Source organism: Drosophila takahashii, chromosome X (assembly GCF_030179915.1).
Source record: "Drosophila takahashii strain IR98-3 E-12201 chromosome X, DtakHiC1v2, whole genome shotgun sequence".
In the NCBI taxonomy this organism is placed as follows: Eukaryota; Metazoa; Arthropoda; class Insecta; order Diptera; family Drosophilidae; genus Drosophila; species Drosophila takahashii.
This window is the reverse complement of record NC_091683.1, coordinates 6,120,674-6,143,478: the sequence shown is the minus strand read 5'-3', so window position 1 is coordinate 6,143,478 and position 22,805 is coordinate 6,120,674. Positions and strand designations below refer to the sequence as shown.

General features: G+C 42.2%; 3 protein-coding genes across 4 annotated transcripts; 2 read left to right on the top strand and 1 right to left on the bottom strand.

Moving 5' to 3' along the window:
• Nucleotides 1-563: 563 nt before the first annotated feature.
• On the top strand, nucleotides 564-1,300 carry LOC108054401 (NTF2-related export protein-like). Its single transcript, XM_017137337.3, has 3 exons — nucleotides 564-635; nucleotides 702-773; nucleotides 842-1,300. The coding sequence occupies exons 1-3, from the start codon at nucleotides 627-629 to the stop codon at nucleotides 1,187-1,189; spliced, it is 429 nt and encodes a 142-aa protein (XP_016992826.2). The 5' UTR covers nucleotides 564-626; the 3' UTR covers nucleotides 1,190-1,300.
• Nucleotides 1,301-1,420: 120 nt separating this feature from the next.
• Crag (DENN domain-containing protein Crag) lies at nucleotides 1,421-13,836 on the top strand. 2 transcript variants are annotated; one of them, XM_044392639.2, is made up of 14 exons: nucleotides 1,421-1,815; nucleotides 2,959-3,275; nucleotides 4,080-4,626; nucleotides 4,680-4,830; nucleotides 5,364-5,635; nucleotides 5,703-5,916; nucleotides 6,218-6,538; nucleotides 6,609-8,038; nucleotides 8,688-8,999; nucleotides 9,411-9,491; nucleotides 10,836-11,271; nucleotides 11,725-12,168; nucleotides 12,754-12,917; nucleotides 12,980-13,836. In XM_044392639.2, exons 2-14 carry the CDS (start codon nucleotides 2,975-2,977, stop codon nucleotides 13,296-13,298), a joined length of 4,992 nt encoding a protein of 1,663 aa, XP_044248574.1. In that variant the 5' UTR covers nucleotides 1,421-1,815; nucleotides 2,959-2,974; the 3' UTR covers nucleotides 13,299-13,836. The 2 variants fall into 2 exon arrangements, with proteins under 2 accessions (XP_044248574.1, XP_044248577.1); XM_044392642.2 differs by lacking the exon at nucleotides 9,411-9,491.
• Nucleotides 13,837-15,667: 1,831 nt separating this feature from the next.
• Caf1-180 (Chromatin assembly factor 1, p180 subunit) lies at nucleotides 15,668-20,300 on the bottom strand. The gene is made up of 3 exons (XM_017137381.3): nucleotides 18,052-20,300; nucleotides 17,217-17,386; nucleotides 15,668-17,157 (listed from the first exon to the last, which is right to left on the bottom strand). The coding sequence occupies exons 1-3, from the start codon at nucleotides 20,069-20,071 to the stop codon at nucleotides 16,009-16,011; spliced, it is 3,339 nt and encodes a 1,112-aa protein (XP_016992870.2). The 5' UTR covers nucleotides 20,072-20,300; the 3' UTR covers nucleotides 15,668-16,008.
• Nucleotides 20,301-22,805: the final 2,505 nt, after the last annotated feature.

Sequence of the window (22,805 nt, the reverse complement as noted above, 5' to 3'; positions counted from 1 at the left end):
GATTAGCTATGGTGCGATAATCGATATCGAATAGTGACGGGCGATGGTGAAATAGCTGGACTCCACTGGGCATTTTTTTTAAGTTAATATTTTAAATTAAATTAATCTTAAGGATAAGGAGATTATTATTAAGATTTTAAAATTAAATAACCTAAAATCAGGGGCCGTTAAAAGGGCACACTAAAATTTATATTTATTTTGATAACTATTCTAAGTAAGTTTTTATAAACTTTAAAGAAGTCAGTTAATAATGTTTCAGTTGTTTTACAAATTCGACGATTTGTGTTAACAGTAACACCGTTTAAAACCAAAAATCACATTTTAAGTAAGTTTTTACAAACTTTTAAGAAGTCAGTTAATAATGTTTCAGTGGTTTTCCAAATTCGACGATTTGCAGACAACAGTAAAACCGTCTAAAAACAAAAATCACGATAGTATTTTTAGAATAAAATTGATATTTAGGAGCCCTGATTAAAACTAAAGGAAAAGGAAAATGTGCACACACCTTGGAATTATCCAATCTACCAGATATTTTTCGAAAAAAAGGGTCATACTTTGGTAATGTCATAGACATTTGGCAGCCATAATTTAGTCTACGACTAAAAATCAGCGAGAAAGGTTGAAAAATGAACGACGTGAGTTAACAAATTTTATACAATTTTCGCCCATATAGTTGGGAAAAATAATGAATTACCCCGCAGCAAATAAAAAGCCAGCTACAGGAGGGCGCTAGGATCTACTACGAATCCATTGACGACCCGCAGAAACGCCAAGTAAGTTGCCGGCCGCATTCTTTTTTTTTTTTTTTTTGCCGGATCCTGTAGTCCCATGTTCTCCGCAGGAAATGGGAAAGTTGTACCATGAGAATGCCAAAAACACCTGGCAGGGAGCTAGGACAAGGGGCCGCGACCAGATCCTGAATCTCATCATGGGCCTGCCCCCGACCAAGCATAGCTACATCACAATGCACGCCCATGTCGTCTCCAAATCGGACTACCTAGTCGATATCACCGGCAACGTTGACTACGGCGGACTGCCGTGCAAGTTTCAGCACACCTTCATTTTGGACGTCGAGGACGACTTCGACTGGAAGATTTGCTCCGACACCTACTTCGTGGAGGACTTGTCCGAAGATTCGGATTCAACCGAGGAAATGCTCGACAATTTTATCTCACGCTATGACTACTAGATGGGCTAGAATTCGTAGGATTTTTTTCAAGAATGCCAACCCTGAAAGAAAAATGGTAGCTTAATAAATCTGAATTTTAGGGTTGCCTCTGGTAATTCATTTCAAATGAAATCCTTATAGTTTGAATTTAATGTGGGCGCGAAAAGAAAACTTTTGGCACTATCGATTTACTATCGTCTGCCTGATATCGATGCTTTTCCACCTCGCAGGCGCTCTCCCATCCCTATGGTGGTTAATCGATAGTGGTTCCGCAATCGATATCAGGTGGTCAAAATCTGGAAATTGTCAATTTTCCTCTATTTGTAAATGTGCTAGAGCCTTGGCCGCTCGGGGCTGTGCAGTTAACCAGTGGCTACAAATACATCGAATTAATTCAGAGCTTCAGCCGTCGGAAAAGTGTGCGAAAATGATGTAAAGGAAAACCCAAGTAGTTCAACTGTGTGCGTGTGCGTGTGTGTGTGCGTGTCGGTGTTGGTGTGTGGAAATTAACGTAGTGTGAAGAAGAAAAGCGAAGGAAAAGCGACAATTGCAGTCCAAGGCGAACAACAAAAGCAGCTGAAGGTTGCCCCAAAGCCCACGCCCCCCGCCCCCTTCCTCCCCTGAGGAGGACGACAAACGGGAGTGCAGTAAGTAGACCCCCCTTTTCCGCCCACGCCCCTGTCTTTTGGCCAAACTTGAACTGAACCCCCCTTCCAATTGGAACTCCTGTAAACAAAAACAACGCATCAGCAATCAACACAAACAAAAAAGGTGTTATTGTTGTTGTTGTTGCCGTGGAACGGAAGCGGAGGAAGTTGAATCATCAAGCGGAACTTGTTTCCCCAGCTCCATTTGTTGTTGTTGCTGTTGGAAGCATAAAAAGCCAGCATACAAAGTCCAATCAGAGTCAGAGCTACAAAATGCATGCGATTCCAATCGGAATCCGAGTTTATCGGGCTATGTAAACAATAGAATTTTGCGCCACGCGGGGATGTATGTATGTAGATACAGTGAAGCCTCAGGTTGGTAGAATTGGTTCGTTGGTTCGTTGGCCGTGGTCGGGGTCACCTGGCTGCGCCAGTGGGTCACCCACAAAATAACCAAGATTTTCTGCGGTTCTTCTTTGTGAGTAATGCGATAGGATATGATGAAAAAGCGTATCACTTTAAATCACAAACTAATCACATACATATATTTGCTATATATATATCTCTTACCAATCTTCTGACTTTGTTTTTAAACAAATACTTGGAAAAACATAATAATCGAAATTTCAGTAAACAAAAGAAATCGTAAAAATTAAAAATAGTCGAAATTTCAATAAATAAAAATAATCGAAATTTCAATATACAAAAATAATCGGAATTTCAATAATCAAAAATAATCGAAATTCCAATAAAGAAAAAGAAAATATTTTTTTAAAGAAATCTTTCTGCATAATGTATAGCTGATTTTTATTTACTATTTAAATTGTTGCGAATTTAAAATAGGGTGCTATATTTACTTGGCTTTCATTCGTGATCCAAAGAACACGCCTAAATAAATGTCTTAAAAATTAAATGGGGATCACACGATTTCTTGTGTCACTTATCGAATCGCTCCTCGGAAGTTCCACTGACTTTGCCCCGACTGAAGATAACCGAACGAAAAATATTAATTAATATGGGATTGGGAGCAGCCCCCAACTGGTACCACTGGTATCCACAGTCTGTCTGTCTCCCTATCTTATCTGCCCTGCAAGCACCAAGAATTAACCACTCAACGCCCGGTCTTTTGCTGCCTTCTTGCAGAGGAAACGGCGCCGTCATGGAGGAGAAGCGCATCGCCGACTACTTTGTGGTCGCCGGAATGCCGGAGCATCCGCAGCTGCTGCAGGAGAACAGCTTCAATGACTCGGGAAGATTGCGGGCAGCCAGCACCATCGAACCGATCACGGATATCGGCGTCTACTTTCCGCTGCTCGGCGAGGAGGTGCCCGAGGGATACGAGCTCCTTGCCCACACGCCCACCGGTCTGCAGGCGAATCTCAACCACGGATCGGTCCGCACCACCGACTGCTACATCTACTTCCGGCGGGGCAAGGATCGCCCCCCGCTGGTGGACATAGGTGGGTTCAAGAATCAGTTCCTATGACTATTGTCAGTTATTTTATAGCCTGATAGGTGGTTCTCCCAATCTGTCTGTATTTGCTGAGCTTCGTAGAAAATTTGCTGACCTTTTTTATGAGAGTTTTTGTTTTTAAGACGTCAAATTATAAAGATTAGCTGCAAAATATTTCATGAATCTAAGCTTTTTATGAGTATTTTTGAAGTTATTTTTATTTTTTCCCAGAAATAAATTATAATATATTAAATTGAAAAGAATGAATAAGAAATTATGAATTAACGCAAGCTAAATATAATACATTTTATAATTTAATTAATTATAATTAGAGTTTTATAACCACATTCGTTCAGTGATCTAAAAACCAACTTCTGTTAGGGTTTTTCCGAGAACTAAAATGTTTTTAAAGTAGATTTCATCAATCAAAGCAGAGCCTTGTTGCTTTTCCAGATAACTAAAGTAAACCCTAAGGTTGTAATCTCGACATGGTTCAAGATAAAGTCAATAAACAGAAATTTATTTAAATTAAATATAACCCATCTACCCCATATTTTTGTTATCAGGCAGAAGAACGCACAATATTTTAAGTTTGGTGGAGAAAAAGGAGGTCATTCATATTTAAAAAAAAATATATATATAACAGAGAACAGATTTTAATTTTATAATATTATTATTATATTTACAATAATTTAAGCCAACATTTTAAGTTTGGTAGGGAAAAATAAGGTCTTCAAATCTAAAAAATATATATATGTAAATTTTATTTTACTATATTATTATTATATTAATAATTTACCCCTTTTTCCAGGAGTCCTGTACGATGGCCACGAACGGATCATGTCGGATGCGGAAATCGTGGCCGAGACTCCCGGCGGTCGGGTGGCCAACGTGAACAACTCGTCGGCGAAGACCTTCCTCACCTACCGTCGTGCCCGGGCCGACATGCCCTGCAACGAACTGGTGGTCACCGAGCTGTGCGTCATCGTCCAGAGCAAAGGGGAACGGGCTCCGCACGCCTTCTGCCTGATCTACAAGACGCTGAACAAGGGTTATGTGGGCAGCGATGTCTATCTGTGCTACAAGAAGTCCATGTACCGGCCGAAGCACATCAGCTACAAGCCGGAGATCCTGCTGCGCTACCCCACCGTCGATCACACCGACTTCCCGCTGAATCTGTGCCCCAGCGTGCCGCTCTTCTGCCTGCCGATGGGCGCCTCCCTGGAGGCCTGGCCCCACGTCAACGGCACCGAGAAGCGCAAGCCCATCAGTCCGGTGTTCAGCACCTTTGTGCTCACGGTTAATGATGGCACCTACAAGGTCTACGGATCGGCGTTGACCTTCTACGAGGATTACGAGTGGGTTTTGCAGCCATAAGAATTTATCAAAAATAAACTATAATTCTTTACAGTGAGTCGCAGTTGTCGGCGGAGCAGAAGGAGCTGCTCGGTTGGAACGAGGAGTTCGGTGGCCAGCACTCGCTGCACATGATCAAGGCCATTTGCCTGCTGTCGCATCATCCCTTCGGCGACACCTTCGACAAGTGGCTCAAGTACCTGCATGTGAGTATACTTTGCTGCAGGGTTCGGAAATTGACACACATGTTAAAAACATGATAAATTGTATTTTACAGTGTGAGCTAAGTTTTTGACATGTGTGTCAAATACAAAAGTGTTAAAATGTGAAAAATAATTGTTAACACCCACAGCTCACTTGTGTTTTTAACACGACGTGTTTTTTACACACTGTGTTTTTAACACAAATGAAAATTACATTTCACTGACATTACGAGTCGAAGGGAAAATGAAAAAACGAATATGATCTCTTATATGTTAGTTTTAACCATTTCAAAGCATATATAAATTCTTATACTTTAGAAATTTTTTTTTTTAATTTTTTAATGTCAAAACTTATTTTGTTAAAAACACGCTGTGTAAAAAAACACTCATGTTAATAACACATCGTGTAAATGACAAATGACATGTGTGTGTTATTTATGTTTCTAACATATGTGTTTTACAGTGTGTGCTATTTTCCAAACCCTGCTTTGCTGTCCCTAAAATCTTCCAAATATCATCCTGTTACCTCTTTTCAGCGCATGGTGCTGTATGGCGTTAATATACCCATTCCCGTGGAGCGCTACATCACCCAGCTGCTGGACGAAGTGCCCTTTCCGGCGCCCAGCATCCATCTGCAGCTGTCCAGCGAGTCGAACGATCGCATTCTGCTCACCCAGCCGGAGGATTCGCCGCTGCCGCGTAGTGGCGCCGGGTTTCACATGCTGCTCCAGAATCTGGGCACCGACAATTGTCTGCATGTCCTGCTCCTCGCCCTCACCGAACAGAAGATACTCATCCACTCACTCAGGTAGGAGATCCTTCTCCTTAGAGTGTCTCTCTCTAGCCATTAACTACTGATTTATACTCCTTTGCAGACCTGCCACCTTGACTGCTGTGGCCGAGGCCATTGTCTCCCTGCTGTTCCCCTTCAAATGGCAGTGCCCCTACATCCCGCTCTGTCCGCTCGGCCTCTCGGAGGTGCTCCACGCCCCATTGCCTTATCTCATCGGCGTGGACTCGCGCTTCTTCGATCTGTACGAGCCGCCCACGGATGTCACCTGCATCGATCTGGACACCAACAACATAAGCGTGAGTTTGGGGGTTATATTTTATGGGTTTTTATACCTACCAGTTACTCCTAAAATAAAAACAGGGAGCAGGAAGCGTTTCTTCACAGATTGTGATTCTCACATTGTGTTTATTTATACCCTTTGAAATGTAGAAGAAAATTTTAAAATCGTGTGTTTTTATTTGTTTTTAAGATTATTTACCAAATTATTCTGATCAAAAAGTATTGTAATTCACGTGTCTAGCACATTAAAATATAAGTTTAACTTGTAGTGCTCGTAATTTAAATAAATAAATAATAATGGCTTCGCTATTTTTCCAGCTGTGCGAATCGCAGCGTCACCTGTCGCCCAAGCTGCTTCCAAAACGGGCCGCCCGGCTTCTCCGCCAGACGCTGACCGAACTGGAGAACGCCAAGCCCATCAGCTACGACTCCACGAACAGTTTGGATCGGGACATCAGGAAGCGGAAGCGGGAGTTGGTGCTGGAGCAGCGCATCCAGGAGGCCTTCCTGCTCTTCATGGCCAGCATTCTGCGCGGCTACCGGGACTTTCTGGTGCCCATTTCCAAGGCGCCATCGGTGGGAGCCACCGATCCGAGTGCCCTCTTCCAGCTGAAGGCGTTTCTGCGATCGCGGGATAAGGTAATGCGAGAAATTTCAGAGTTTCCCCTGATTTCTTACTGGTTTTTCTGGTTTCTTTCGCCCAAAACAGTCGCACCAGAAGTTCTTTGAGCTGATGATGAAGACCCAGATGTTCATCCGGTTCATCGAGGAGCGCTCCTTCGTCTCGGACGGCGATCATGGCCTGAGCTTCTTCGACGAGTGTGCGGAAAAAGTGGGCAACTACGACGAGACGCCCGCTCAGCTGCATTTGGTGGACTGGGACACGGGCCAGAATAGCGAGCGCACCAAGTATATCTTTCCGCCGGACAGCGTTACCCCAGCGGGAGGAGGAGGAGGAGCAGGAGTTGGCCTCGCCTACAACTACGAGAACTTTACGCTGCAGCCGGAACTCCTGCAGAGCGGCAAGAAGACGGCTTTATCGAAATTCCTGCAGCTGCAGCTCAACGCCTCCCTTTCGCCCGGTTCGCCAATTGCCCGGCGCACCAAGCACGAGATCAAGCTCTCCCAGAAAATGGCCAGCCGTTGCCAGCAGCATCCGGAGGCTTGGTCCAAGTACCTGCTGGCCACCTGCTACTCGCTGTACTTCCTCATCCTGCCCTCGATGGTTTTGGATCAGCGGCATGCGGGCAAGGAGCCCGAGATTCTGCGCGCCGCCTACGATGTTCTCGTGCGAGCGAGTCGCCTGAAGATCACCTGCGATGAGTTCTGCTACCGCATCATGATGCAGTTGTGTGGCATCCACAATCTACCCGTTCTGGCCGTTCGTCTGCATTATCTTATGAAGCGTTCGGGCGTGCAGGCGAATGCCTTGACCTATGGCTTTTACAATCGCTGTGTTCTGGAGTCCCAGTGGCCGCAGGATAGCACTACGTTGAGTCAGATTCGCTGGAATCGCATCAAGAACGTGGTTCTCGGAGCGGCGCAGTTTCGCAAGGCGGGCAAGCAGAGGGCCGCCTCGAAGGTGAACAAATCGCTGAGCGCTTCGCAGGATCAGAACCTCAGCACTTTGGAGACGGTCGATGGACAGTCGCGCACCAGTTTGGCCTCCTCTACGGGCGGCGATGGAGGAGGAGGAGGCGGTGGTGGCCATGGGCTGCTCGACTTTGCCTCCTTCGATCGGCTGAGGAACAAGCTGGGCAGCATTGTGCGGCAGACGGTGACGGGTGGGAATAACGAGGCTGGAAGTTTGCTTATCCCTGGCGAGAGGAGTGCACCCAATACACCGACCTATGGCGGTGATACCGAGATCCTGGCCAAGGCCCTCCAGCAGCAGCAGCCGCGCAAACAGATCATGAGCATTGGCGGCGATGACGACGAGGAGGAGGATGAGGAAGAGGAGGAGGAGGATGACTACACCACTGGTTCGCCGAGCACGCCGCAAAAGCAACTGGAGGCGGGCGGCGATGGGCTGGAATACGCCGCTGGCGGGGATTACGAGGCGGACGAGGAGGACGACGATGAGGTGGATGAGCATGTGGCCGCACAGCGGGCGCGTCAGCGGGTGCAGAGTCCAACCAAGTGAGTTTGATTCAATGAATTATTTGGAATTTTATGTTTTATATAAATTAATTAATTAGAATTTTGAGTTTAATAGAATTGAATGAATATGAATTTTGAGCTTAAAAGAATTGTAATTAATTAGAACTTTGAGTTTAATAGAATTGTATGAATTTGAATTTTGAGTTTAATAGAATAGAATAAATTTTAATTTTGAATTATTGAAATTGAATGAAATTGAATTTTGAGTTTATAGAATTGAATGAATTCGAATTTTGAGTTTAATAGAATTGAATGAATTTGAATTTTGAGTTTAATAGAATTGAATGAATGAACGGCATGAATTCCAAAATAATTCAAAGGACAATTTCTTTTGAAGAAGAAAGGGCCATAATTTTGTGAATAAATCTACATGAATTTTATTTTCCAAGCAGTTATCATTGATTTGTTACAAATTTTCCACTTTTTGTTCTCAAAAGCACAAAAATATCTGGTAAACTCAATAAATTCATAAAAATTATTCATTCATTCATTCAATTAGAAATGAATTAGAAAAAAATTCAATTTATTTCACAGAGAATTGAACAACAAATCAGAAATTTTATGGCATTCTATGATAAAACAAAAATTGAATTTGCTACTTATTTAATTGTATTTTTCCCCCTCGCAGAATCTCGCCCCGCACGCCCGTAACCCAAAACGATCCGCTGGGCGCTCTGAACGAGGAGGAGTCGAGTGCCGCCAGTGCCACGCCCACACAGCAGCAGCAGCAGGAGGATCAGCAGGATCAGCAGCAGTCGCAGATCGATAGCAGCATGTACACCGACAAGCCGATCCTGTTCCGCGGCCAGAGGAGCGCCACCTTCGACGAGTCCACGCAGATCGGCAAGAGCATGCACCGCTCGGAGACGATGCCGGTGGCCAGCAGCGGGGTGACCAACAGCCTGGCCAACATCGGATCCTCGCTGAAGTTCACGTTCGGGTAACTCCGGCCTTCCGCCTTCCAGCTTTCCCCTACTCCTACATTTTCCCCTTCATCTGAACACACGATTCCACAAGCATTCCACGTCCAATCACCTTTTTTGTATTTTTTTTATAACTATCCTTGGCTTTCTACAGTTTTTAGAGAAAGAGCTGGAAAAAAAATTAATCAATATTATCGAATCCATATTGTTAAAATATCGAAAATATCGATAATTTTCAAGTTCTACTTTTCACATCATTTGGTGGTCAAAATTAAAGCATATTAATTCAAAATACTTATTCAAATCCAATCAAATGATCTGAAAAACTGAAATCTTTATCTACCTACCTCTAAATCGAACTCGTTTCTGTTTCCACAATTGTTTTATGATTTACTTTCACATATTATATATATATAATTATATCTTAGACGTTATTCACCCGCACGATTGTCCCTTAAGAAAGACTTGAAATTGCCCGCCAATATTATAGAAAATATATCGAGCATAAGGTAAGTGGAGACCTTTCTTAGAGAACTTCTAGACACACATATCCGAAAACTACACCCAATTGTGTGTTGTGCTGCTTTCCACATGACAATCTTAATCAATTCAATTTGTGCTCTCTTGGTGAAGGAAGTTTTTGAAATGGTTTAAGGGTTGGCGATAAGATATCTTTGGTTTTTATGTTCTATTGTTGAGTCCGTATTAACAGTACTTTTTTTTTCATTTCTGAATATTCATTGGGCTCTACACATAAAGTTATAGAAAAGAATTTGTCCCGAATTAAAAAAAAAAAATTTTAAATTTGTTTTTTAATTTTCAAAAATACTTTTATTCATATTTAAAAATAAAGATAACATTTTCAAAATGTAAAAACAATGTTTCAGCTAGCTTGTACTGCTTTAAAAATATCAAAATACTAATATTATTTAAAACTCAGTTATATATACACATATTTATATATATTTACTTGCGGCAACTAACACAACACACAGCGGCACAACAAGAACAAACACACACACAACACAACAGAGACCTAACCTCTTGTTTTCGTTTTGTGTTCCACATAAGTTCCACACCCCGAAATGCTGTTCCGCAGAGTTTCGCCTTTGGTTTTGGTTATGGTTATATGGTTATGGTTTAAAGTCCCTGTAAAACTTCGTTGGTGGCGGGCAATTCAAGGTTTGACAAAAGCCACGCATAGCATCCACACTAACTAAATCGTTAAATAATTCAAAAAAGAACTAACTAACTAACGGCCATCCACAAGCACCGCACCACCATATTATATAGCAGCTCCACCAGCAGCTGATTTTCGATAGCTTGGATATATGTATATGTTTTTAAAATATTGAGTTGAAATAAGTATCTTTACTAGTCCAATAACTTTTAAAAATAATTCTGAAAAAAAATTATAGGATCTATGAAGAAAGATAAATTTATACATTAACAAAAAATATTTATGATATTTATTATAATGATTAAAAGATAATATAATACTCTCTGTTAGGACTGTATAGTTTTTTATTAGTCAAATAACTTATTAAAATATTTAAACAAAAAGAATATAGATTCTAGATTGAAAAATAAAAAACATTACAAAAATAAAAACATAAAAATTTATCAAAATATATTAAAATTCTAAAAACAAATTTTTATTTATAAAAAATGTTTTTTTTGTGTTATAAAGTTAGGTAAAAAATAACTTAAATATATCCAAATATCCATACCTAGTAAATCAGCTGCTGTTGGCTCCACTTCATTCTTATTTCGTTGTACATAGATCTATAAAATATATTCCCCATGATAATAAACTAAAAACCCGACTAACTCATGTTATCCGTACAACGCAGTCCCAGCCTGACGGGCAAGAAGTCGAACGAGCTGATCCAGGGGAGCCTGAGCAGCATCAAATCGGCGGCCAGTTCGCTGACCAAGAAGTTCGACGAGATCAAGGGCGTGATCTCGGCCAACTCGACGCCGACGAAGACGAACAACGGCCACCATCAGCATGGCCTGCATCATCCGCACCACCACCACCACCACCATCATCTTCATCATCAGCAGCAGCATGGCAATCCGGAGCAGGAGGAGCACGACGCCGCCGTCCACGAGGAGGGCAAGTTGCGTCGCGTCTCCAGCGACCTGGATCCCTGGGGCCGACTGAGCGAGTCGCGCAAGTCCAGCTACAACAACTTGGTGCCGCTGGGCGAGAATAGCTCCACCGGCGCCCTCCACATGCACGCCTTTCCCGCTCTGCCCGACAATCTCTACAGCCTGATTGGCGAGGTGAGTTCGTATCAGGGTTCTGAAATTGACACAGATGTTAAAAACATGAAAAATTTTATTTTACAAAAGTGTTAAAATGTGAAAAATAATTGTTAACATACACAGCTCACTTGTGTTTTTAACTCAATGTATTTTGAACACGACGTGTTTTTTACACACTGTGTTTTTAACACAAATGAAAATTACATTTCACTGACATTACGAGTCGAAGGTAAAATGAAAAGCCAATATGGGGCACGATATCTAATATGTTAGTTTTAACCATTTCAAAGCATATATGAATTCTTACACTCTCGAAAACCTTGCATTTTTAATTTTGTTAATGTCAAAAACTCATCGTGTTGAAAACACGCTGTGTAAAAAACATGTCGTGTAAATAACACAAATGACATGTGTTTGTTATTTTCATTTTGCATTCAAATTAATAATCCTCAACGATTTCCCATCCCTCAGAGCGCCGCGGATCGAGAGTGCGATGTGCTGATCCAGCTGACAACCTGCTCGCAGTGCCACAACTGCTCGGTGCTCGTCTACGACGAGGAGATCATGAGCGGCTGGACGGCGGAGGACTCCAATCTGAACACCACCTGCCATGCCTGCAACAAGCTCACGGTGCCCTTCCTCAGTGTCCAAATAGAGCGTCAATCGGATCAGTTGGATGGCAACGAGGAGGCAGTTTCCAACGGCACCAGCCACAAGTCCAGCCTGACCGTGCCGTATCTAAATCCGCTGGTGCTGCGCAAGGAGCTGGAGAACATACTCACCCAGGAGGGCGACATTGCGCTGATCAAGCCGGAGTTCGTCGAGGAGCATCCGATCATCTACTGGAATCTGCTCTGGCTGATGGAGCGCATCGAGAGCAAGACGCACCTGCCGGAGCTCTGTTTGCCCGTGCCGGTTAGTAAATCGATTGGGAAATTTTATTAGGGGTTTATTTTATTTGTTTTTTTATTTATTTATTTATTTATTTATATATATATTTATATATATATTGTTTTTTTGTATTTATTTAGGTATTTATTTATTTATTTGTTTTTTATTTATTTATTTTTTTTATTTATTATTACTATTATTATTATTTTTTTTTTATTTTGCATCCTAGCACTACAAGTAACAAAACTCTTAATTTAATGTGCTAGTTATTTCCGTTATTTTATGTCTTTCTTATTTCCTGGTCACATAAACAATATTAAGAATAATGCAAATATGTAGGTCCCTACTTATATTAGAGTTTTACACTTATAACTAGCATTTAATACAGTTAACAATTAGAACTGACGGTTTAAATAATTGTTGAAAATTTAAATTAAAATATCTAACATCTAATACAATTAACAATTAGAACTGTTTAAATAATTGTTGAAAATTTAAATTTAATTCGTTTTGTTATTTACTTTTAATTTTTTTATTTAATTGGTACTTTGCGATTTAAAAAATGTAAATAAAACACAACTCATCCCCTTGATTTCCTCCCTCATTCAGAGCGACAAGGAGCACATCGATCCGCTGAGCAAGGTGAAGACGGTGCACATCCAGTGCCTGTGGGACAACCTCGGTCTGCACACCGAGGCCAGTGGTCCGCCGATGTACATACTGTACAGGGAGACCCAACCGCTGCTCACCGACCAGGCGCAGCTCAACAAGAAGTGAGTGATCGCCCGATCTCTTAAATATATAAATGTTTAATATTATAAATCCCACTTTGCAGTGTCATTCAGCAAATCATTTCGGCCATTCGGTGCAACGACTTTGCCACTCCGCTGAAGCGTTTGGCCAACGAGCGGCACAAGCTGAAGAGCAACGGCGTGGAGCGATCGCACTCCTTCTACCGCGACATCCTCTTCCTGGCCCTCACAGCCATTGGACGGGCCAACGTGGACCTGGCCACATTCCATCGCGACTATGCGGCCGTCTTCGACAAGCTGACGGAGCGGGAGTGCAATATGTACTATCGCAACCAGGATCTACCGCCCTCGGCATCGACGATCTTCTGCCGCGCCTACTTCCGACCGCTCCTGCTGCCCTGACGCAGTGACTCGCAGCTGGAGGAAGAGGAGGGGGAGGATGAGGAGGAGGACACATGATTGAAGGCGGTACCCTAAAAGACAAGACGACCAAAAAATTGAGTATCAAAAAGGATGGAAGGACAACAAAGCGCTTATCAAAAAGAAGAACCTTAGGCTGGGTCGATTTTATAGATTGGACAATTATTAACTAATTTTTTTTGTTAGAAATCAGAGCTATTATTTACATTGTAAAAGAACGAAGAGAACGGTATTTCGGAACTATTCCTAGTAGGCTACAAAAAAGTATAATTGTTTTAAACGACAAGAAAAATATTCACTTCAAAGTGTTCTTAGGTTTTGCGATATAATTGTTTTCATTGTCCTCAATTTTTCGATTTTTTTTTCAAACGAACATGCCTAATATTCAATAACTTGACATGTGTTAAATTGTGAAAACATGCAAAAATGATTTTGTAAATGACTTGATCTTACATTTTAAGTACTTAACGATTTTTCGCTGTTTAAACTTAATCAAAAAGAAAATATACACTCACACATTGATGACTGGTTTCTGTGACAATACACAAATACGTTCAGGCAGTGCGTTTCATAGGTGTAATAGGAATTATACACTAATATTTTGTACTTACGTGTGCCCAACTTACTTACTAAATTTCCCTTATACTTCTCTAGAAACTGTTGGTTTTATGCAGCCGAAACGCACTGTACTTACAACCTCTTCAAAAACTAAAGCTAAAAAGAAACCCCGAATGATGTGTATTCCACTTTTCATTGACCCTCGTCATATTTGCCTTATTATATATAATATAACGATACATATTTATGTACATACAAAGCTAAATGTGCGATCTTGTAAATCAGCATTGTGAGCGGAGCAGGAACAGGAATAGGAACTGGAATCGGAACCCCTTTCCCTTGGCACCATCCTCTCCAACAAGCGGTTATTTCAAAAATAACCTGTAATCGCACCTTTTTTATCTTGAGATTTCCTCACAATGCTCGGGTTTTAGTTAGCTTAGCGAACTTTCGACAGGGGAAGGGGTAATTGGGGGCGGGACAAGCGGTTAATTAGCATCGACGGCGGAAAACAATTAAACAACGATTACAATAGCAATAATTAATGGATAATCGTATATACATAAATGTAGATGAGATAACTCTTGCAGATCTTGCAGATCTAACTGTACGACACACGTTCACGTCCACGTCCACGTTTTTAAACCCAACACAACCACAACACCCCACACACGACACACTCACTTAAATAATGCAGCCACGGTCATTTTTTGTCGGGAATCTTAACTAAATGTATATTTAATAATTAATTTAATTAATGAAAAAACGAAAATGGCAAAAAGAATAAACAAACAAGTTTTAAAAATAAATAAAAGAGTACGTATATTCTGTTTGGGACACGTTTTGGGCCAGTTACACCTGAAAAACAATAAGAACAGTCACTCTTTTGGCTGAGGACCTTGAATTCTCCAAGTTACGACTGAAAAACCACGAACAAAAGGTTATTTTCGTCGAAAATTCAAGTCCATATTTTATGTCCGAAAAATCCCATATTTGGCCAAAACAATGGAAGTAATGGTCGAAATATGGAATGTTATACCTCGTTGAGCTCGTAATGAAATTCCCAATCGGTTGGCATTCCAACCTGGAAATTTTTATTTTTTTCCATTTTTCGAAAAAAATGATTATGGTACCCCTTTTCAAAAAAGCGAAAATTGGGTCGAAAATTAATTTTCTCAAATCAGTCGCAAAATGCACTAATATTAATTATAAGGTCGTAAGCTGCGCAAAACAGTGCGCCTTTTTGATTTGAGACAATTTTTGTCCAAGTTACAGCAAAAAATCTATAATAAAAAATATAAATTTTTACCAAAAATCAAGATCTTGACTTTTCACCCAAAAAAAGTAGTATTTACTATTATGATTTTGGTCATAAAAATGCCAATAATAATCCAAATATGGAATGTCATACCTCGTTGAGCTCGTAATAAAATACCCAATCGATTGGCATTTCAACCTGGAAATTTTTAATTTTTGACATTTTTTGCAAAAAATCATGATGGTACCCCTTACCAAAAAATCAAAAATTGATCAAAATATTAATTTTTGAAAATCGTTCAGAAAACGATGAGGATTGTTAGCCAATGACGCCAGTTGTTCAAATCAGTCATTATTTTTACTGTGGGAGCATTTTTGGCCAAGTTATGAAGAAAACCATCCAGAAAAAGCACAATTTTTTTCAAAAATTATGTAAAACTGGTTTTGATTGGATTATCGCCTGCTCCCGTTATCCACAACGATTTATCCTCTTTATTATCCTTCATTCCCAGTCTTATCCCAAGAAAGCCAACGAATAAAAGATCATGGGGTAATGTATTATTGCATATATACTATATATGTATAGATGGTTCATCGATGCGATCGAAACGTACCGAGATAATTACAGTTAGTGAGTACTCGTTTCGCTGAACCTCCAAACAGATCTACAGATGAGTGGTTGATGGAGATGGTGAGGATGCTTAATGCTTGGGGAGGACATACAAGTCGAACGTACATCGGGGAGAACATTAAAAATTAAATCAACTTACAACGAATGAAAAAAATGTTTTGGATATTTTGAATATTTTGAATACACACGCCTAGCAGGAAGGTTTCTCTCTTGGAAGTTATCTATCTATCCTAAGCCTATCCTAATCTAGTCCGAGAGCATCACCACATCATCGCTGACTGCGACGACGGGTGGCTTCTTTTCCTTTTCCTTTTGTTGGCCGGAATTGCTGGCTGCATCGCTCTGGCGTCGCAGAAACTGGCTGATCAGCTTGTTCTTGGTGGCCGTGTGTATGGGCTGATCCCTGGGCACGGACATGATCAGCGTGGCCCGCTTTTTGGCTCCCTTGGCTGCCGTCTCCTGTCCACTAACTGGCGTTGTGGGTGTCGCTACAACAGGCGAGGCAGCGGCGGCACCTTCCACTTCCCCCGGCGGACTCTGCTCGTGCTGCTGCTGGGCGGCATCCCCACCCTCGCTGATCTTTGGGGTGAGCGTATAGTCCCACTGATTCTGCAGCGGCAACTCGGGCAGCTGAAACTTGTCCAGCATTTCGCTGGCCACCACCCAGCAGAGGCGCTTCTTCGGCTTCTTCGATTTCTTGGCGCTGCTCGCGGCAGGATTAGCAGCTTCTGGTGTGCCCATCTCCACGGTCTTCCAGCTGGCCAGCTCATCGAACTTCTCGCGCAGCACAGCCTTCGAGGGCAGCACGGTGGCGGCGGCGTTGGCTGCCTGGGATTTCAGGTACTCTAAATACTCGTTGATCAGGAACATCTTCGAGTTGCGATTGCCGTGGGTCAAACGCACCAGCTGCTGCATGAGGCGTTCGTCTAGGTGTAGTTGGACTGGCTGCTCGCCCGGCTGATCCTCGCGCTCCGTTTCCGGTGGAGGCTCCAGGCTAAGCGGCTCCTCCAGCTGCCAGCAGGCATACATGTCGATGGTGTGGGCAAAGATGGCAGGAAACAGCTGCGACTTGTTGCCATTCTCGTCCAGCCAAACGGGTCCCAGGAGTCGCGGCTTGATCTTCTTCGTCTGCTTCTTCATCTCCTGGGCGAATTCCTGCTGCAGCACCTGCAGCTTGGCCTTCTGCGCCTCCCGCGTATGCCCCTCGTCCATTTCCCCATCGTTCTGCAGCTCCTCGTCGCTGAGATGGCCATGCGGCACATACCATTCGTTGTACTCCTCCTCGGACTCCTCCTCCGACTCGCGCTCCTTCTCATCCTCGCTGGCGCTCAGCGATTCGCCGGGCTCCTCCTCCTCCCACTCGCAATCCGAGTCCAGTTCGTAGTCGAAGTGTAGCTAAAGGTTAGGGAAAGGTTACTGATCTGGTAACTATTTTAATAGGGGGAGATGCTCACCTTATCCTGGGCCAGCGGGCGACGAGCGGAGATACTCAAGCTCTTCTTGCGCCAGGTGCCGTAGTAGGCTGGCCTGCGGTTGTCCGCAAACTGCAGATACTTGGCCCGCATCCTGGCCAGCTGCTTGGGCTGCTCCTCCTCGATGGGCAGGCCGGCATTGGACAGATCATCTGGGGGTAGAATCGAATTTAAAAGTTAGGATTCGCTTATTAGTTTATCATAGTATGCAATAAATTGAATGTTTTTCTAATTCATTTCGAATTGAATGATTGAATGAATAATTTTTATGAATTTCTTGAACTAAAGTTGAAAATTTTTAACAAATCAATGTCAACTGCTTAGTAAATAAAATGCATGTAGATTTAATCACAAAGTTATGGCCCATTAAATTCTATTAAACTCAAAATTCAAATTAATTAAAAAAACTTAAAAAAACAGGACAAACACTTTAAATATTTTGTAAACAGATTCAGCTTTGATTCAAAATCAGTTTTAAATTTGTAAATAATGTTATTTGAAAAAGAAAGTTATTAAAAATGATTATTAAAAAAAGAACGATAGTTTGTATGGAAAAGTAGTGTCATAAATTTAAAAAAAATTACTACTGTTTTTATAAAATATTTAATTTTGTTAAAAAATATCTACTACTATACTACTACTACTATTTCTCCTATTATGGCCCTTTCTTCTTCAAAAGAAATTGTCGTTTGAATTATTTCGGAATTCATGACATTCTTTCATTCAATTCTATTAAACTCAAAATTCTAATTAATTCCAAAAATTCCAAATAATTCATTGAATGGAATGCAGGGCTCTAGTTTACATATATACCCACCTATCACTTGGACCTCGTCCTCCTCCTCCTCATCCTTGGTGCGCCTTTGTAGGCGGGCATCGCGCTGCATCTTGAGCGGCTCCCTTCGCCCACTGCTCAGTTCGCTGAGGTAGAGATGGGCTCGATTAGGGGGCTTCCTCCTGACAATGTCCTCCTCTTCCTCCTCATCCTCATCTTCCTCATCGCGACGCCTGAAGAGGTTGTCCAGCTGGGAGCGCTGCTCCTCAGCCAGCGAATTGCGCACAATGGGCGCCAGCAGCATGTCGTCCTTCACTTGGAACGGGCGAAAGGCCAGCGTTTGACTGCTGGTTTTGGAGCTGTCGCAGCTGCTCTGCTCGTGCTCCAGATAGGATGTGTTGAGGGATCCTCCAACGTTGCCTCCCGACTTGATCTGCTTGGGCACAAAGAACTTGGTAAAGGACTCCGCCGCCCGCTTCTTTTTCTGCTCCGCCTCCTCGCGCTCCTGCTCCTTCTTGCGCCGCTCCTCGTCCTTCTTGCGCTGCACCTCCTCCTTGGCCTCGTTGCGCTTGCGCTTCTCCTCGTTCTTCGTGTCCACCTCCGCCTGCCGCTTCCGCTCCTTCTCCTCGCGCTCCTGCTTCCGCTGCTGCTCCTTCTGATCCTTCTCAAGCTTTCGCTGCTGCTCCTTCTCATCGCGCTCTTGCTTCTTCTGCTGCTCGCGCTGCTCCTTCTCCAGCTGCTTGTGGCGCCGCTCCTCGGCTAGCTTCTGCTCCTTCTCCTCGCGCGCCTTCTTGCGCTGCTCCAGCAGCCGCTGCTGCTTGGGCGTTAGAGCCTTCTGCACATCGCTGGTTTCGGCGGGCAGGCTCTTCCGGTGGTGGAGAGCCTCCTTGGGCACCGTGTCCGTGTCCACATCCATCTCGTGCTCGCTGCTCGAGCTGTTGTCCTCGCTGCTCGAGAGGATCACCGAGATTTCAGCGGGGTCCGGGGATTCTTCGGCTTTCTTTTCCGTTGGTTTCTTCTTGCTGGCTGAATCTTTTTCTTCTTTCTCTTTCTGCGGCTGCGACTTGGGGTCTTCTTTCCTGCTCTTTTCCGCTGCTTTGGGTTCCGCCTTCTTGGGTTTTCCCTGGGCTTTGATGGCGTCTTTCTGAGGGGCTTCCTTCGGCTGGGAATCCTGCTTCTCCACCTTCTTGGCTATAAAGAGATCTATGGTGGACTGATCGTTCTTCTTCTGGGGCTCTGTGGCCTTGGTCTCTTCCTTCTTTGATTCCCTGGTCGTCTTCTTTGGCTCCTCCTGCTTCTTGGACTCCTTTTCTCCCTTTTGGGTGAACTCCTGCTCCTCTTCCTCGGTTTTCTTGCTTTCGGGACTCTTCTGAGGGGATTTCTCTGCAGCTTTCTGCACCTTCTGCTTCTTCTGCGGGTTGAGCTCCTCGGCCAGTGCCTCTATATCATCGCTGGACTCGCTGGCCGCCTCCTTGGTCGCCTCCTTGGCCGAAGTGTCCAGGGATTCCTCGGATTTCTTCAGCGATTTCCTGCGCTTCGATCGTTTGTTCACCAGCGGCAGCTTGATTTGAATGGGCGGCGCTGGCGACGCTTTCTTGGGCTCCATTTTCTTGGGTTTTGTCTTAACCACCTCCTCCATCGCCTCGTCAACCGGAGCAGCAGCCTCATCTTCATCATCGTCATCCAGCTCGATGACGTCCTCCGCCAAAGAATCGGTGGTCTTGACCTTCTTGGTGGCCTTGGAGCTGGCCAAATCGAGGTTCTCCTTGCTGTTCGAGCGGCGCAGCTCCTCCAGAGGCGCCTCCTCGCCGTAGGAGAGCTTCCGCTTGCGTGGAGCGGGCTCCTCCTCGTCCAGGATCACAGTGGTGGTGGCGGAGGAGGAGGAGGAGGAGGATGGGGCGGCGGCGGAAGAGGAGGATGTCCCACCTGGAGTCAACAACTTGAACGGCAGACGCGTCTGCACAAACTTCTTGCCACCGCTGGAAGTTCTCTCCGCGGACTTGGCCACCGGCGCCTCCTTCGTCCGGCCGCCGATCGGGGTCTTCGCAATGCCGGCGGGCATTCTGCTGCTTTCCTTTTCCTGTGTCCTGCGTCTCACGGCTCACTTTTCCCCAAGCAAATCCCTCAATTGTTTTTATGCCTCGCGCAGCGCTGAAAAAAAGGCGCTGAAAACACACTAGCGATGGCAGTTGTGGGCGCGGATTGCCGCCAATAGATTCGCTGCCGCGATCGATAGATCGATTGTCGGCTATCGGCTGGGTGGGGAACTCAGCTAAGCAGTGGTTGCACTTTCCCAGGATCTCAACCACTCGATCAACCTTAATAATTGTTTATTTAAAAAATTAAAATATATGATTAATAAAGTATAGGTAACTATGATTAAAAAAACGTATAAACCGGTCTTAAAGAAAAGTTGAATTGCAATAAAACTTTTTTATTTTTTAGTTTTTAAAGACAATTTTTTGTATTATTAATTAAAAAAAGTAAAAAAAAATAAAAAAATAATAACCGATTTTTATGACATCAAAAAATTTGCTTATTTTTTATAAGGAAATATCTAAAGAATGCAGTCTAAATTAAACATAAACTTATCCATAAATTGCTCATTAATTATAAAAGCCAAAGTATAAATAGTTTTGCACTCTAGGTCAGCTTTGTGTAAATAATTAAAGAGATGCGTCCTATTCTTAACTATTTCTGCAAGCCATCCGGCTGATTGAATTCGTCGTTATTGCTACCTTTGGTAACCAACTGACAGATATTATTCCTTCGCCCACCGATGATAATTGTTTACTTAGTTTAATGTGCCATTTTTACTAATCCCGGATAAGTGGAAAAATGCTTGCGGCCACAACAACTGCTGCTGACCCCTTTCCATTGCCATTTCCACCTCCATTTCCACTTCCATTTCCACCTGCCGCCTTTCGAATCGAATCCCTGGTTGACATGGTGACCCGGGAATGAAAGCGAACCGAGGACGAGATCCTGCCTGCGGCTCTGAATCTGAATCGCTGCTGCTGCTGCATGGAATACATTCATTTAATTACAATTTGTTTCAAAAGGCCGACACGCACACACAGTTCAAAGGGGCGCCGATGGGGATTTAGGGGGAGTAACTACTCTGAAAACACCCACTACATATATTTACGATGCACTGGATTTATTTCACTTGTTTTGGTTTAAAAATAAATAAACACCAGCTAACTTATCAACAGAAAAAGATATATTGTTTGTTTTAATATAAAATTCTAGTTTATTAAATTTAAGAAATGCCAAATGACTAATATTTTCTTTCTGATTTAAATCTTTTTAAATAAAATCCATTTAATACTTATGTTTTGTATTTGTTTTTGAATTTAATTCAAATAAATATTTACAAGGCACATGAATTCCAAGCCCTAAAACTTTCGTTTTAATATGACATTTTTTTTCAATAAATTATTTTCTTTGAATAAAATTTTTAAAAAATAAAATTCATCAATTTCTGTATTTAATTGAATTTAATATTTAACCCTATAATATTGTTTTAATATGAAATTCTATTTTATTAAATATAAGACATGCCAAAAAACTACTATTTTCTTTCTTGATTTAAATGTTTTTAAATTAAATCCATTTAATACTTATGTTTTGTATTTGTTTTTGTATTTAATTCAAATAAATATTTACAAGGCGCATGAGTTGTAAGCCCTAAAATTTTCGTTTTAATATGAAATTCTTTTTGATTTAATTATCTTTCTTGATTAAAATATTTTAAAAATTAAATTAATAAATTTCTGTATTTAATAGAATTTGTTCTTCAACCCTATAACATTGTTTTAATATGAAATTCATTAATTAATTTATTATTTTCAACTAATCCCAACTGATTGTAACTAACCCATTTAACTGGGCTGCAAATCTTGGCAACTACTCAATACTGACATGTGCAACATCGCACTCGAGAGGAGATACAAATTGCGGTCGCCGCTTGTGTCTTTTGTAAACGGGGGGCGGCAAATGGTAAATGGTAAATAGACGTGGGTTGGACATGTGGCATATTATTCGCATTGGCCGGGATTTGCCATCGCCATCGCCATATCGACTCCTTTAATAATGATAATAATAATGCCGCATCGATTCCGCTGGGACTTTTGGCCCATGGCCCCGGATGAGACGGGGCGTAAAATGGGAATTCGGTCATGCGTGTGAACGGGTGCGGTACACCGCCCATCCCCTCAGTTCCCCACCCCTTTTTGGTAATAGAAAATCTATTAGCGCTCACAAAAACCCACTCCACGCGGGGGGTGGCAAAAAAAGCAGGGGCTGAAACGGGGAGGGGGTTGGCGTATCTCCTTTCCTTTTTGACGACTCGAAAAGAAGCCAAACACTTTAAATATTTTGTAAACAGATTTAGCTTTGATTCAAAATCTGTTTTAAATTTGTAAATAATGTTATTTGAAAAAGAAAGAAAATGATTATTAAAAACATAACGATAACAATTGCGTTTTCAACTGTATTACATTTTTATGTGTTAAAAAATAAATATCCCATAATAAACCCTATAAAAGTTATTTAGTTTGTATAAAGGTTTTGCATTATTAAGTTTTATATTTTGTATGAAAAAGTAGTGTAGTAAAATTGAAAAAAATTACTACTATGTTTTAATAAAATATATTACTTTTAAACAAATCTACTACTATACTACTTCTCCTACTACTATTAGTAATTCTCCTAATACTACTACACACAAAAAAAAAACTTAGTAAAATCAACTGTAATAATTGTCAAACATGCCCCAACCAGCAAAATTGTCA

Bases quoted from the DNA above. Each gene is read 5' to 3' on its own strand.
- Caf1-180 (XM_017137381.3), bottom strand. From the start codon at position 20,071: ATGCCCGCCGGCATTGCGAAGACCCCGATCGGCGGCCGGACGAAGGAG. The intron at 17,387-18,051 runs GTGGGTATATAT...TTCTACCCCCAG, and splicing joins GGACGAGGTCCAAGTGATAG to ATGATCTGTCCAATGCCGGC. The intron at 17,158-17,216 runs GTGAGCATCTCC...CCTAACCTTTAG, and splicing joins GCCCGCTGGCCCAGGATAAG to CTACACTTCGACTACGAACT.
- Crag (XM_044392639.2), top strand. From the start codon at position 2,975: ATGGAGGAGAAGCGCATCGCCGACTACTTTGTGGTCGCCGGAATGCCG. The intron at 8,039-8,687 runs GTGAGTTTGATT...TCCCCCTCGCAG, and splicing joins CGGGTGCAGAGTCCAACCAA to AATCTCGCCCCGCACGCCCG. The intron at 12,918-12,979 runs GTGAGTGATCGC...CCCACTTTGCAG, and splicing joins CAGGCGCAGCTCAACAAGAA to TGTCATTCAGCAAATCATTT.
- LOC108054401 (XM_017137337.3), top strand. The intron at 774-841 runs GTAAGTTGCCGG...TGTTCTCCGCAG, and splicing joins ACGACCCGCAGAAACGCCAA to GAAATGGGAAAGTTGTACCA.